At 42.9% G+C, this 13,486-nt stretch overlaps 1 protein-coding gene across 4 annotated transcripts in view; it reads right to left on the reverse strand.

The window, feature by feature from the left end:
* The window catches only part of ZBTB17 (zinc finger and BTB domain containing 17), a 74,807-nt gene that overhangs the window by 42,457 nt on the left and 18,864 nt on the right, over positions 1-13,486 (reverse strand). For all 4 annotated transcript variants that reach the window (XM_030222403.1, XM_030222405.1, XM_030222402.1 and 1 more), the window contains 4 exons: positions 12,312-12,384; positions 9,192-9,398; positions 8,528-8,719; positions 3,252-3,431 (listed from right to left, as the gene is read on the reverse strand). In XM_030222403.1, the coding sequence (XP_030078263.1) occupies positions 3,252-3,431; positions 8,528-8,719; positions 9,192-9,396 (577 nt within the window). In that variant the 5' untranslated portion in view covers positions 9,397-9,398; positions 12,312-12,384. The remainder of the gene's footprint in view (positions 1-3,251; positions 3,432-8,527; positions 8,720-9,191; positions 9,399-12,311; positions 12,385-13,486) is intronic.

Raw genomic sequence — 13,486 nt, forward strand, 5'->3', positions numbered from 1 at the left:
CTTCCTTTGTTGAAGGAGGATAAGGTTTTAGCCAACTACAGAACACTCTTGAGGGAGTATCTTGACACTAATTTGAACTCGGGTTCTTCCTTGGGGATTGTTTGGGATGCCTTAAAGGCTGTAACAATGATTTATTTTCTTAAAACAGGCAAGCATTCGGGCTTGGGCCAGTCGAAAGGAAGTTGCAGACTGCATCTCACAGTTGTCCCACTGGAGGACCTCATAGATCTTCCCATTCGATCTCTACTTTGAGGCAGATCAAGCTCTCGGTTAAGATTAGATTAATATTTACTCGGATCAATTGCACTTTATCCGGGGTCAACAACAGCTTCAATATTCTTAATTATAATAAGCTGGGTCGTTCATGGCCCTTAATTGAGGCAGCCAAAGATTTGACCATACCATTCTTCGGATTGGAGACGGAAAAAAATTACAGTGCTGACTAAATCTTTGATACGTCAGCGTTTTTCAGTCTTTTATCAGTCTTTATCCTCGGCTGACTCTACGATCCACTAGGATGCCGCTGAGGCCTTATCATTCCTCAAGACCTTCCTCATTGACAGCGAAGCAGCGTGTTCTTTAGATGGCCCGATCATGTGGATGAAGTTGTAAAAGTTATTAAGGATCTGCCCACTGGGAAGGCCCCTGGCCTGGATGGCTTACCGAATGACTTTTATAGGACTTTTAGGGGGGAGCTTGCCCCCCTGCTAGTCGAGATTCTTAATGGAGTTCGGAGTGGGGAGGCTCTGCCTCCCTCCATGATGGGGGCCTGGATTGCAGTGATTCCAAAGCCAGGTAAGGATAGGATGGAGTGTGCCTCCTATCGCCCCATCTCCATTCTTAATTCTGATGTTAAAATTATAGCTAAGGTTCTAGCCAATTGACTAGTGAAAATTCTTCCTGACTTAATTCATCCTGATCAAGTTGGGTTTGTTCCCCAAAGACAAGCTAAAGATAATGTTCGCCATATGGTTAATTTGTTGCATGTAGCTACAAAGTTCAAAACCCCCTTGTGTCCTCTGGGATTAGATGCCGAGAAGGCATTTGATCGTGTTCATTGGTCTTTTATGATTAGTGTTATGGAGCGATTTGGATTTGGGTTGGGATTTAGGGATTGGGCTCAAGCCCTCTATAATTCTCCTAGAGCGGTGTATGCGAGTTAATGGTGGAAATTCTCCTACTTTCCCTTTGTCTAGGGGGACACGTCAAGGATGTCCTCTCTCGCCAATGCTATTTGCCTTGGTTATGGAACCCCTTGCTACTGCTATATGCTCTAATCCTAATGTTTCGGGCATTACGGTAGGTGGTCAGGAATATAATGGCACTGTTTGCTGATGATATCCTTCTCTCTTTAACCAAACCGTTACTCTCCTTGCCTAACAATTAAGCTTTTATCGGATGATTCCTCTGTTTCGGGTTTTACGCTAAATATGACTAAATTGGAAGCTATGGCTATTGGTATTTCTAGCCCGATCTTACAATCTATACAAGCTTTTTTTTTTCGGTGGGTGGCCCAAAGTATCAAGTACTTGGGGATTCATCTTACCAAGAATTTCTCTGATTTATTTTCGGGCTAATTACCCTCCCCTCTTGCAGGAAACTATATAAGATCTGGAGGCTTGAGGTTCCATTGATCTATCTTGGTTTGGGCGGATTGCTACTCTGAAAATGAATGTGTTGCCACGTTTTGATGTATATCTCTTCCAGGTTCTCCCTCTTCGTTTGTCTTGTAATTTTCTATCAGGTCTCCAAGATCGTCTCCTTCGCTTTATTTGGTCCAACAAACGGCCACATCTCTCTAGAGCATTGCTGTATCGGGATCAGAAAAAGGGTGGTTTGGGCGTTCCGAACGTGTACTGGTATTACAAAGCTGCTTGGGCTCTTGAATGGTTTCATGCTAGCCCCCAGAAGTTGTGGATTGGAGCAGGACTCGGTAGGCTCGTGCCATTTGCGTTCATCAATGTGGATAACTCTGAGATATCATTCACTGGGTAAGGATGTTTGTCCCTCGATTTTGACAACTTTTTACTATTGGGATAGTTTATTTGCCAAGCCTGATAAAAACAGAGTGGGGTCTGTCCAGAGAAAGGCTACCAGAATGGTGCAGTTATAAGACATAAGAACACAAAAAAAGCTGGACTCAGACAAACTGAGTTCCACTGAGCCCAACAGTGACCAGGCTGGGTTGCAAATATCTGGCAGATCCCCAAAGTTAGTTCTAGTTCCCACTGTTAATTCCAAGGATGAACAATGGTTTCCCAAGTTCTACCTGGCTAACAAATTCTTTATGGACCTGTCTTCCACAAACTTGTCTAATCCCTCTTTTGAACCCAGTTATATTACTCATCTTGACCACATCCTTCAGCAACAGATTCCACAACTTAAAATTACGTGCTGTGTTAAACAAAGCAAAAAAGAACCCACAAAACCCAACCACCCTTTCTACAATGTGTTTTTAATCTGTTAGTCATTACTTCCTGGAGTGTCCTCTTGTTTTTAAAGGTGTTTGAAGATTTAAACCAAACTATTCTTATTCCCTCTTAGTTGTCTTGTCTCCAAGCCAGAGCAGCCTAAACCTGTTTAGCCTCTCTTCATAAGGGAGTTTGGCACCATCCCTTTTCTATTTTGTCACCCGTCTCTGAATTTTTTTTCTAATTTCACTATATCTTTTTTGAGGATGAGTGATCAGAACGCACCAGGGACCCTACACAGGGGCATAATAATATCCTTAGCCCTTATGAGATGAGTACAGACATCTAAGCACGTATATTTTAGAGACGGGGCAAGACAGAAACCTCCAAACACCTCAAAGGTGTGAATAAAATGCAAGATGAAAGCATATTTCAGTGGAAAGGAAGTTCTAGAACAAGAGTAAAGTGAGGTGTAACATAAGAAAGTATTTCCTAAGAAAAGGGGCAACCGACGCCCGGAACAGTCTTATAAGAAAAAGGAACACAGTGAGGGTGAAGCGCAAACATTATTAGAGCTGACGCAAGCACAGATGATCCTCAGTGGTTGGGAAGTGAAACCATACAGACTAGATGAGCTCATGCTCTGTATCTGCAGTTATATTCTGTCTCTATGTGCTGTGACCACGTCACCTCACTGCCTTTTTCAGAAAGTGGTTAAAGTGTTCTGCTATTTCACGCTTTCATTCCCTGAGAATCCCTCATGCGCATTATTCCTAAAACCCACTTGCAACCGTCACTGCCACAGAACCTCATGCACAAAGTAGGGCTTGAATTCCTAACCTGCAGGACTGGTCTTTTCCTCTGCTTCCTCTTGCTCGCTGGAGTCCTTCCCATCTCCTTCCGTCTCCTCCTTCTCTTGCTCAGAAGATGGAAGCACCTTCTCTTGCTCAAGGTCACTAGAGGATGCTGTCTCCTCAATAGATATTTTTATTTCAGCTGTCTGCCTCTTGTCCCCTGCAACTACAAAAACAAACAAACAAAAAATAACCAAAACATTAATCTACAAAGGGTTAGTTATGAAGATAAAAACCTAAAAAGAAAGCAACCTTTTTTTTTTTTGGGGGGGGGGGGGGGAGGGAGGGAGGGAGGGAGGGATCACTGATCAAGAGAAGTTAAAGTTTAGTTTACCCTATTCAAATTCTACCTCTTTCACCTATACGTGTACACAGTGTCACTGATCATGTAACCCCCCCTCCCCCAATATAGAGAACAGCTGAACAAAAACAAGCTTGCAGATCCAACACCTCTCCAGATCTCATAGGATCTGGAGAGGTTCCAGATGAGAGAACATGCTGAAAATGACAGAAGGCTCAGTGAAACCTAACTTCTTTTCACGCTTATGCCAGCTGGTACCACTCATACCCGAAAGCAGGGGCATGTGGCTTTCTTCATGCATGTCCCAGGCCAGCGCTGCTGCCTATATTTCTTCTAGCTTTTACAGAGCTCTTGAGCTTGCTTGTTTCACACCCAAATACATTTAGGATGTTGGGTTATTTTTATAATGCTGGTCCAACAGTACTAAAAAGAAAACGTAGCAAGAAAAGTAGTGATCTGCAGGTAAAGGTAAAAGCCTAAACAGACTATAAGAACAGCCATAACTGGGTAAGACCAATGGTCCATCTAGTCAAGCATCCTGTTTTGAACAGTAGCAAAGCCAGGTCACAAGTATCTGGCAGAAACCCAAAACGTGGCAACATTCCATGCTATACAATGTACAATTTCTAGGGTTAAAACTATTCCAATATAGCTGTGGAATGTATTCAAAACTATTGTTAATTAACACAAAAAATTTTATTTCTCTTGCTCTCAAAATATAAACATTCCAATAACTACTTGTTTAACAATAATTCATCCAATCATACTCGTACTACCAGACGTCCTCACAAATATGTTCATCTGCATCTCATCACATTTGGGTTGCAACATGTTCTGTTAACACTGGCCTTTGTTAACTCTTTTTTTTTTCCACTTCAAATATTTTATTGTAATTTTAACACCTCCAATTCACACAATATTAGAAACAACTTAATCACTGCAAGCCTCGCAGAGACTGACATACATTAATCAACAATGTTTTTTGTTTCCACACCCACTGAACCTATACATGTTTAGTATACGTGGTTCCCCACCTAAAGCATACCAGCAATATTTCTCTCTTCGATTGCCATCCTGCAAGAAAACAGTACAATATCCCCAACCAGCTCTCCCCTCCCCAACTCCCCAACCCTAATGAACCACCACAATACTTGGGAATGTCCCCAAGCCTTTAAGACCAACTCCCTCTCCCCATCCCACCTCCCCTCCGCTCTGAAACGCCCCACCCATTCTCCCAGAGCTCAACCGTCCTAAAGTCGTGGGAGACATTGTTGAAGTCGATTCCACCCCCCTTTATGTCGTAGTGTTCCATCTCTATGATATGCCGTAAGGCGTTCCTTGGTTATTAATTGTCCCACTTTGCATTTCCAGTTACCCAATGTCGGGGGATCTATTGATTTCCAGCTCTGCGCTATAAGACATTTAGCTTCTGCCAACCCCCAACGCATCCATCTGCTCCCAAGAGTCCCTCTCATTATGCAGACCCAAAAGGCACACCAAAGATACACCCATCACTTTCACCAAAGCCTTCATAACCTCCTGCCAAAAGGGAACTACCATAGGACAATTCCACCATATATGCAGGAATGTACCCGACTGCCCCCCCCCCCCCCACACCTCCAACATGCATCTGATGTACTCGGGTACATCCGCCCCAATCTCTCTGGTGTGTAATACCTTATAAGCATTTTCCTGCACCAAGACACATACTGAAGCCTTTTGGAACTCCCCACAGATTATTTCCCATTCTTGATCAGTAAAGCTACAATGTAAATCCTGTTCCCATGCCACCTGGAACCTAAATGGTTGTGGATCCCATCCCTGAAAAAATGTATACATCACCGAGATGGGTCTGGGCACCTTTTTCAACATCATCCACAGGTTTTCCAGGCTTTCCATCTCTTGAGGTGCCTCCTCCCTCCATCCCAAAGTCCCCACAAAATGCTGTACTTGTAAGTGGAAAAACACATCTCCTTCGGGCGTCTCAAAACTCTTCACCTTACCCCCCTGCAGCACATCCCTAAAACTCAATAACCCTACCTGCTCCCACCTCCCAAATATGGAATTCTCTCTCCCTGCCCCAAATTTGGGTTCCTATTGCATGTACAAGAGAGAAGACACCCTATCCCTCTGTCCCCATCTCCTACGCACTTCCCCCCATAACCCATTAAATGCCTTATGTATGGATTATGTATTCCCATCAATGCCTTCATTGTGCCCTCAGTTGTCCACAAATACGAACTCAATGCTGGTTGGATTACCAGCACGACGCCAGTTTCAGGAATGTTTTGCAAGTACAAGGAACTGAATGGACAACAAGAGCGGTAACGCTATAGCTAGAGACACATATGATTTACTGTTTATTTATGGCCTTTTGATGTGGTGGGGTGAACAGCAAGAGTTAACAAAGGCCAGTGTTCACAGAACATTTTGCAACCCAAATATGATGAGATGCAGATGAACATATTTGTGAGGACGTCTGGCAGTATGAGTAGAATGAGTATGATGAGTGTGATTGGATGAATTATTGTTAAACAACTAGTTATAGGAATGTTTATATTTTGAGATCAAGAGAAATAATTTTTTTTTTTTTGCAATGACACATAGTTGTGTTAATTAACAATAGTTTTGAAAACATTCCATGCTACAAATCCCATGGCAAGGAGTTGCTTCTCCATGTCTGTCTCAATAGAAGACTACGGACATTTCCTCCAGGAACTTGTCCAAACCTTTTAAAAAACACAGATATGCTAACCACTATTACTACATCCTCTGGCTTAACTATTTGTTGAGTGAAAAAAATATTTAAAAATCGATTTACTTACACCACTCAGACCTCAATCATATCTCTCCTCATCCATCTCTTTTCCAAGCTGAAGAGCCCTAACCTCTTTAGCCTCTCTCATACGAGAGGAGTTCCATCCTTTTTATCATTTTGGTCACTCTTCCTTGAACCTTTTCTAATTTCGATATATCTTTTTTGACATACGGTGACAAGAACTGAACACAATACTCAAGGTGTGGTTGCACAATGGAACAATACAGAGGTATTATAGTATTTTTGGTTTTATATAAAAAATAAAGAAAACAAAAACTTACAGCAGCTTAGTTTTTTTTTTTTTTTTTTGTTACATTTGTACCCCACGCTTTCCCACTCATGGCAGGCTCAATGCGGCTTACATATACAGGTACTTATTTGTACCTGGGGCAACGGAGGGTTAAGTGACTTGCCCAGAGTCATAAGGAGCTGCAGTGGGAATCGAACTCAGTTCCCCAGGATCAAAGTCCACTGCACTAACCACTAGGCTACTCCTCCACTGGCAACATTTCATGTAGAAGCCTGCCATGCAGATCAGCAATGCAGCCGTGCAGGCTTCTGTTTCTGTGAGTCTGACGTACTGCACATACATGCAGGGACATCAGACTCACAGAAACAGAAGCCTGCGTGGCCGCATTGCTGATCTGGGACTTGACATGCCACATTTCTGTGGTTTTTGGCAATCTAGATTCAAAGCGGTTTACATATATTCAGGTACTTATTTGTACCTGGGGCAATGGAGGGTTAAGTGACTTGCCCAGAGTCACAAGGAGCTGTGCCTGAAGTGGGAATCGAACTCAGTTCCTCAGTTCCAAAGTCCACCACCCTAACCACTGGGCCACTCCTCCTTCACAATTAAATGGGTACAATAGCAGTGTATCAAAAACTTAGGCTTTAAAGAGGATAGCCTGCCTAAATAGATAAGCTTTTAAATATCTGTGAAAATGCAAAATTGATGGAATCAAATTTCATTTCCGGTAAACATGAATTCCAGTAAACTGAGCACTGTAATTGAAAAAAAATTATTGCTTTTATTTGTAAGCAGATCCAGTGGCATATCCATTCAAGGGGTTTGTGTTACCTACACACTCCCTATCACACAGTTTATCTGAATCTCGGAGGGCAGGTGGGGAGAATGAAGAGAAACTGTTCGATATCTCTCACTTCCCTTCCCAGCAAAGCTGTACAATTCCACCCCTCGCATCTTCAAATCACCTCCACGCCAGTCTTTGCCCAGGCAGTGGCAATCATACGCTGCACATGCCTGCACCAGGACCCTCTCTCTGAACCTCCCCACCCGTCACAAAACAGGAAATTGCATCAGAAGGGGTGCGATGGCTCTGAATGAGAGAAAACCCTGGTGCAGGCAGACTATGAGTGCCGCTGCCCGGGCAAGACAAGAATGGAGGTGATTTTAAGGTACGGGGGGAGAGGCACCCCCCTTTGAAAAATTCCTGGAGATGTTGCTGAGAAGACAAAATGTTTTTTATTTCTAAGCTGAATCAGAAGTTATTTAGCACTGAAAAAGAGTGCCGAATTTACTCGAATAGAAACGTATCAGAGTATAATTGAGATAAGTCTTTCCCAAACTAGGGTGTTTATGTTCAAGTGTTTCTCTCCTCCTGGGTGTTTGGCCTTTCTTTTCTTACCAATACCTCCTAGCTGCTACCAAAGTTAAAGCAAGCAGGGTTGGTGTGGGGCCTTGAGCATCTGTGCAAGCTCAAGGCTTCCCAGCTCCCACCCTCTCAGAGACTCTATGTCAGCAGCAAGGAGGCTTCAGTAAGAAAAGAAATGCCGGTCATTACGGTGGAGAAGAGGTGTCACCGGGAGGGTGGGGGGGAGAAGATGGAGAAAGCTTTGTGCCGACTCAACTATATGCCAAGATCCCCATTTTTGGGGGCAAAAAATCTCAGCTTATAGTCGAGTATATACGGTACTTGAATTGGGGGAAGAATGAATAGATCAGGAACATATAAAGTAAGCCCTAGAGCCATTACAACCTCCAGAATGGGAAGAAAGATAGGCAGAGACTAACAGAGGCAGGTGGTATTAACCTGAGATTTCTGAACCGTAGCTTATACTGAGATTCCACCAAAGTTCCAACACACAGTGGGGTGGGGTGGGGTGCTTCTGTTTTGCTTACCATCTGCTGTTGTAGGAGCCTCTTGATTTTCTGTACGTTTCTCTGCTGGTACATTGAGCGACTTTAGTGCGTTGCAGGCGCTGACAATTTCTTGAATCTGGAGGAAACTTGCAACGGTCAGTACGTCCTCCATGTTCTCGGGGGTCAGATTCAGTTTGGCAGTGTATACAAACTCCAAGACCTGCCCCAAGCCTGCAAGCAACACATGTCAAGTGCAGAACAAAGAGAAACAAAGAAATATTAGAGCTGAACCTTCACATTAAAGTGTTAACTAACACAGAACAGTCCCCAGTGTATGAATGGCTAGCAGATGTTCAATCTTTCAGCACAGCCTCTATCTATAAAAGGTCTAAGGCTTAATCACATCATATTCTGGCTATATGCTTTTTGCCAGGATTTGAAAAGGTAACAACACAATATGATTAAAATCACGGTAAACTTCGGTACTCTGGTATATCCTGCTACAGAAGGATGTAATTATGAAGTTAGTTGGATAACGTAGATGGTTCACATAAGTCAACCACATTTGCTTCAACATACACAGGACAGTAGCAGATAAGCACAAGAAGCAGCCTTTGTAATGGTCTTCTAAGGCACTGCACACATCTTTAAAAGGGATTTAGCATTTCACCCCAACCTCTTCTGGTCTCTGTAATCTGTATACCTGCGGCGTTACTGATATCAAGGTGCACCACATCCTTCTGCTCTACGAACAACATCCTGAAATACTCGCTGCAGGCTGCCAGCACTGCTTTGTGTGCCTTGAAATCGATGCCATCTACCACAAAGGTACAGTCACAGAGCAAGCCCAGCTGCCTCTGCTGGTTTAACTGCTCCAAGACCAGTCTGCTGTGCTGAGGAAAATCCATGACTGGAGAAGGAAAGGGAGGAAGGCAAGTCCATAAACAGCAATACACAACAGCAACAAACATCTCCAAAATAAAAAAAAAAAAAGTAGAGCATCATTTACTAAGAGAATAGGAAAAAGCCTTAGTAAATCAGGTCCTTAGTGAGGAAGGAGAATGATCTAGAATCATAAAAAAATGATATTATTTATTAAGTAAATATATGCTGAATTTCCTTTCTAAAAAGGGAGAGTGTATACGCTAAATAAGATCAAATTTGATCCCCAAAACCAGGATCCTGTCCCATTACTCCCCAGCAATCACACATTGAGTGTGTCGAGTTGTTATCCATCTAGAATGATAAAAGATAGTGTGGAATATAAATAAAAATAATTTGCTTCCTTGGCAGAGTTATACAGGTGAAAGTCCTGAATTAGAAACCACCACATGCTAAATGCCAGGCAGACAGAGAATGCTCTGGCCCAGCTCCCCACCAATCCTTCCAAGTCTGCAGCATTCTGAAGAGTCACCTAGCTCAGACGAGCCTCCCACAACATTTCTTGGTGTTTATTTACTGGGATTTATTAACCGCCTTTATGAAGAGATTCACCCAAGGCGATATACAGCAGGTACAGTTTAACATAAAACTTACAACTTTGTTAACAGTATAATAGTAAAATAATCATGAATAATCAGCAGAGCTCGAAAAACCCTGAGAAGTGACATCTCAGCAGGTAGCTGCTCAAGCAGCAGTGTGGGATTATTCTGGTCATTTTATTTCAGTTTAGGTTTTGTTTGATTTTCAGGGTCGAAAGGAGAATGTCAGAAGAAAAAGAAGCTCATGCTTTTTTAGCCTGGAGATCATAAGCGGAAAGCCAAACTCTCATAATTCTGCCCAGGTGAATTTGGAGTACTTGGTATTATAAGTTGATATTATTGGCAAATAAAACCTTGGCTTAATTCCAGAAGACAACTCTATTCCATGACCTTTTGCCCCACCTGATAGGACGGTGGAGGCGAACTGGTAGTACATTAGGACATTTATATCCTACACTCGCCTCAGGAGTTCAGCGAAGCTTACAAAAATTAAGAGACCGAGCATTACTCAGGAATCACATTACTGAAACAATAGCATAGCTAGTTGTTAAAAGATGGTAGCGATGAAGGTGGGCTTAACACTGGCTGGGACTGGACTGGGGGATTCTACAATGGCAGAAAACTGTACATGCATGTGTGTGTGAAGACAAGTTGGAGATAGCGTGGGGAGTAGGCTGTTTCAGTTACACAAGTCCCCCTCCCCCTTCCCAGAGTATGGGCTATGGTCTGGCTCTCACACTGCCCTATTATATACTACTTCACTGGGATTCAGCACCTTAGTTGTTCCATGTGACTATATCACCTCAAGCTTTCTTCATTTTTCTATTCTCTTTGGTGTATCAATGCTCTCAGAAACCTTAATGTCAGCTTTAAAAATATATATCCTATATAATAAAAGGCACCTCCAACATTCTGAAGCTGACTGCATGGCTGAGGCATTCCTGCTCTCTGTATCCATCTCCTGAATTGACATCACCTACTTCCGGGTTCGTCACAAGCAGAAGTGACCAACCACACGAGGTTTCTCGGCTTCAGAATGTTGGAGGTGCATTCTATTAAATAGGATTGGTCAGTTCCTTTCCTATATAATAAAAGGCACCTCCAACATTCTGAAGCTGACTGCATGGCTGAGGCATTCCTGCTCTCTGTATCCATCTCCTGAATTGACATCACCTACTTCCGGGTTCGTCACAAGCAGAAGTGACCAACCACACGAGGTTTCTCGGCTTCAGAATGTTGGAGGTGCATTCTATTAAATAGGATTGGTCAGTTCCTTTCCTATATAATAAAAGGCACCTCCAACATTCTGAAGCTGACTGCATGGCTGAGGCATTCCTGCTCTCTGTATCCATCTCCTGAATTGACATCACCTACTTCCGGGTTCGTCACAAGCAGAAGTGACCAACCACACGAGGTTTCTCGGCTTCAGAATGTTGGAGGTGCATTCTATTAAATAGGACTGGTCAGTTCCTTGAAGCACAGCCAGAGCTCAGCGTCCTGCACAGTAACGCTCAGACACCAGAGAGGGGGGGGGGGGGGGGGGCTGACACCAGAGAGGGGAGGGGGAGGTATCTCTGTCACACACACACTCTCTCTCTCTCACACTCTATGTCTCACACTGTATCACATTCACTCTCTATGTGTCACACAGTCACTCACACACTCTCTTGGTCTCATACACTCAGTCTCACAGAGAGTCTGTGTCTCACACACACTCTCTCTCTCGCACACACTATATCTGTGTGAAACACACTCTCTCTCTCTCACACTGTCTCACATACGCACTTGCACACACTCTCATCCTCGCACACACTCTCATCCTCACACACACACTCTCTCTCACAGACTCACTCACTCTCTCTCACACACACACTCGCACATTCACTCTCTCTCTCACACAGTCACTCTCACATACACTCTCTCAAACATACACACTCCGAGGAAAACCTTGCTAGCGCCCGTTTCATTTGTGTCAGAAATGGGCATTTTTAATTATATATATATATATATATATATATATATATATATATATATATATATATATATATATAATGCATTATCACCGTCCCCCAACAATACTCACTCTTCTAGAGTCAAAAGCTCACCCTTCCATGAGGGCTATCGCTGCTTTTGTTCTTATACTAAACCAGGCTGAAACCAGATTGTTCATACATCACAACATCAAGAACACCTCCATTTGTGAATAACACAAGGTCTTCTGTGATCTTTGTTACTAATAGCGCTAGAGAAATATCCCCTGAAGAGAGGCTAGATCACTCTACTCCAACTGCAACTACCACCAGGATGTCCACATCAATATTGAGCAGATGGATGTCTCTCACCTTCCCTTTAGCTGTTATCTTAAGGATGGCTTCCACTAAAACACTGTCCAACATTTCTCTTTGGGATGGAGATCTGTAGATCAGAGCAATAAGAATGATAGTTCCATTTTCCATCTTTACAGAATTCTCTCTCTTCTCCTAATCATATTCCCCATGGCTGTACTACTTAGAATTTCTTAGAAGTGTCACTGTCCTTGCTACTATCTTGTTGCTTCTGAATAGACTATTAGCCTCGTATGGTCTTATCCTAATCACAGTGTACATACATCATCTTCCCCCAACTTGTTAACTGGTTTCTCTACAGGAATCACCTTGTACATTTCTTGCTGTTCAGACTTTTCATAAGGCATGCAATGGAAATTCCCTGGCTCGCCTTTGCCATCATTGCCAAGTCTATCGTGATCCATCTGCTCCTTGCCCTTGGCATCAGCAAAGGAAGACCATGGAATCTAATGGAGATCAAGTTTCCTGCCTCCCAAACCCTGGACCCCTCTGTGCAGAAACGTGAATGTAGATATACCAAAACCTTAGCCTCCAGAAAAGCTCTGTAAAAGCTATTGCCTCCAGCTACTGCACTGCATCACTTTCAGCATGCTGAGTATTTTAATAGCTACATTCATCTAAAGGAACTTGAAATGGGCATCTTTAAAATTACTCTTATGCTGCTGTAAGGACAAGTTATCTTTCCTCTAGTCCTACCAGACTGTTCTAGAACCGTTGAGCTATGCCTATCCACCAGCAGATGGAAACAAAGACCTGTGAGCTATGCCCTACGAGGCAACATACAGCCTTAGTTCTTCCAGGACAGAACGAACAGATGAACAAATGTTTAAAGAAATTAGGAAAGCAGGCAAATTGGGCAACAATATAATAATGGGTGATTTCAATTACTATTCTACTATCCCTTTGGGTATTATCAGTGATTTCAATTACCCCAATATTGACTGGATAAATGTTACATCAGGGAGTGCCAAGGAGATAAAATTTCTAGATGTAATAAATGGCTGCATCTTGGAGCAACTGGTCCAAGAACTGACAAAAAGGCAGCCATTTTAGATCTAGTCCTTGGTGGAGTGCAGAGCATAGTACGAGAGGTAACTGTGTTGGGTCTGCTGGGAAACAGTGATCATAATCAAGCTTGAGCTATCTGGAATGAAGCCACAAAGCAAATCTAC

Source organism: Microcaecilia unicolor, chromosome 13 (genome assembly GCF_901765095.1).
Source record: "Microcaecilia unicolor chromosome 13, aMicUni1.1, whole genome shotgun sequence".
Taxonomy (NCBI): domain Eukaryota; kingdom Metazoa; phylum Chordata; class Amphibia; order Gymnophiona; family Siphonopidae; genus Microcaecilia; species Microcaecilia unicolor.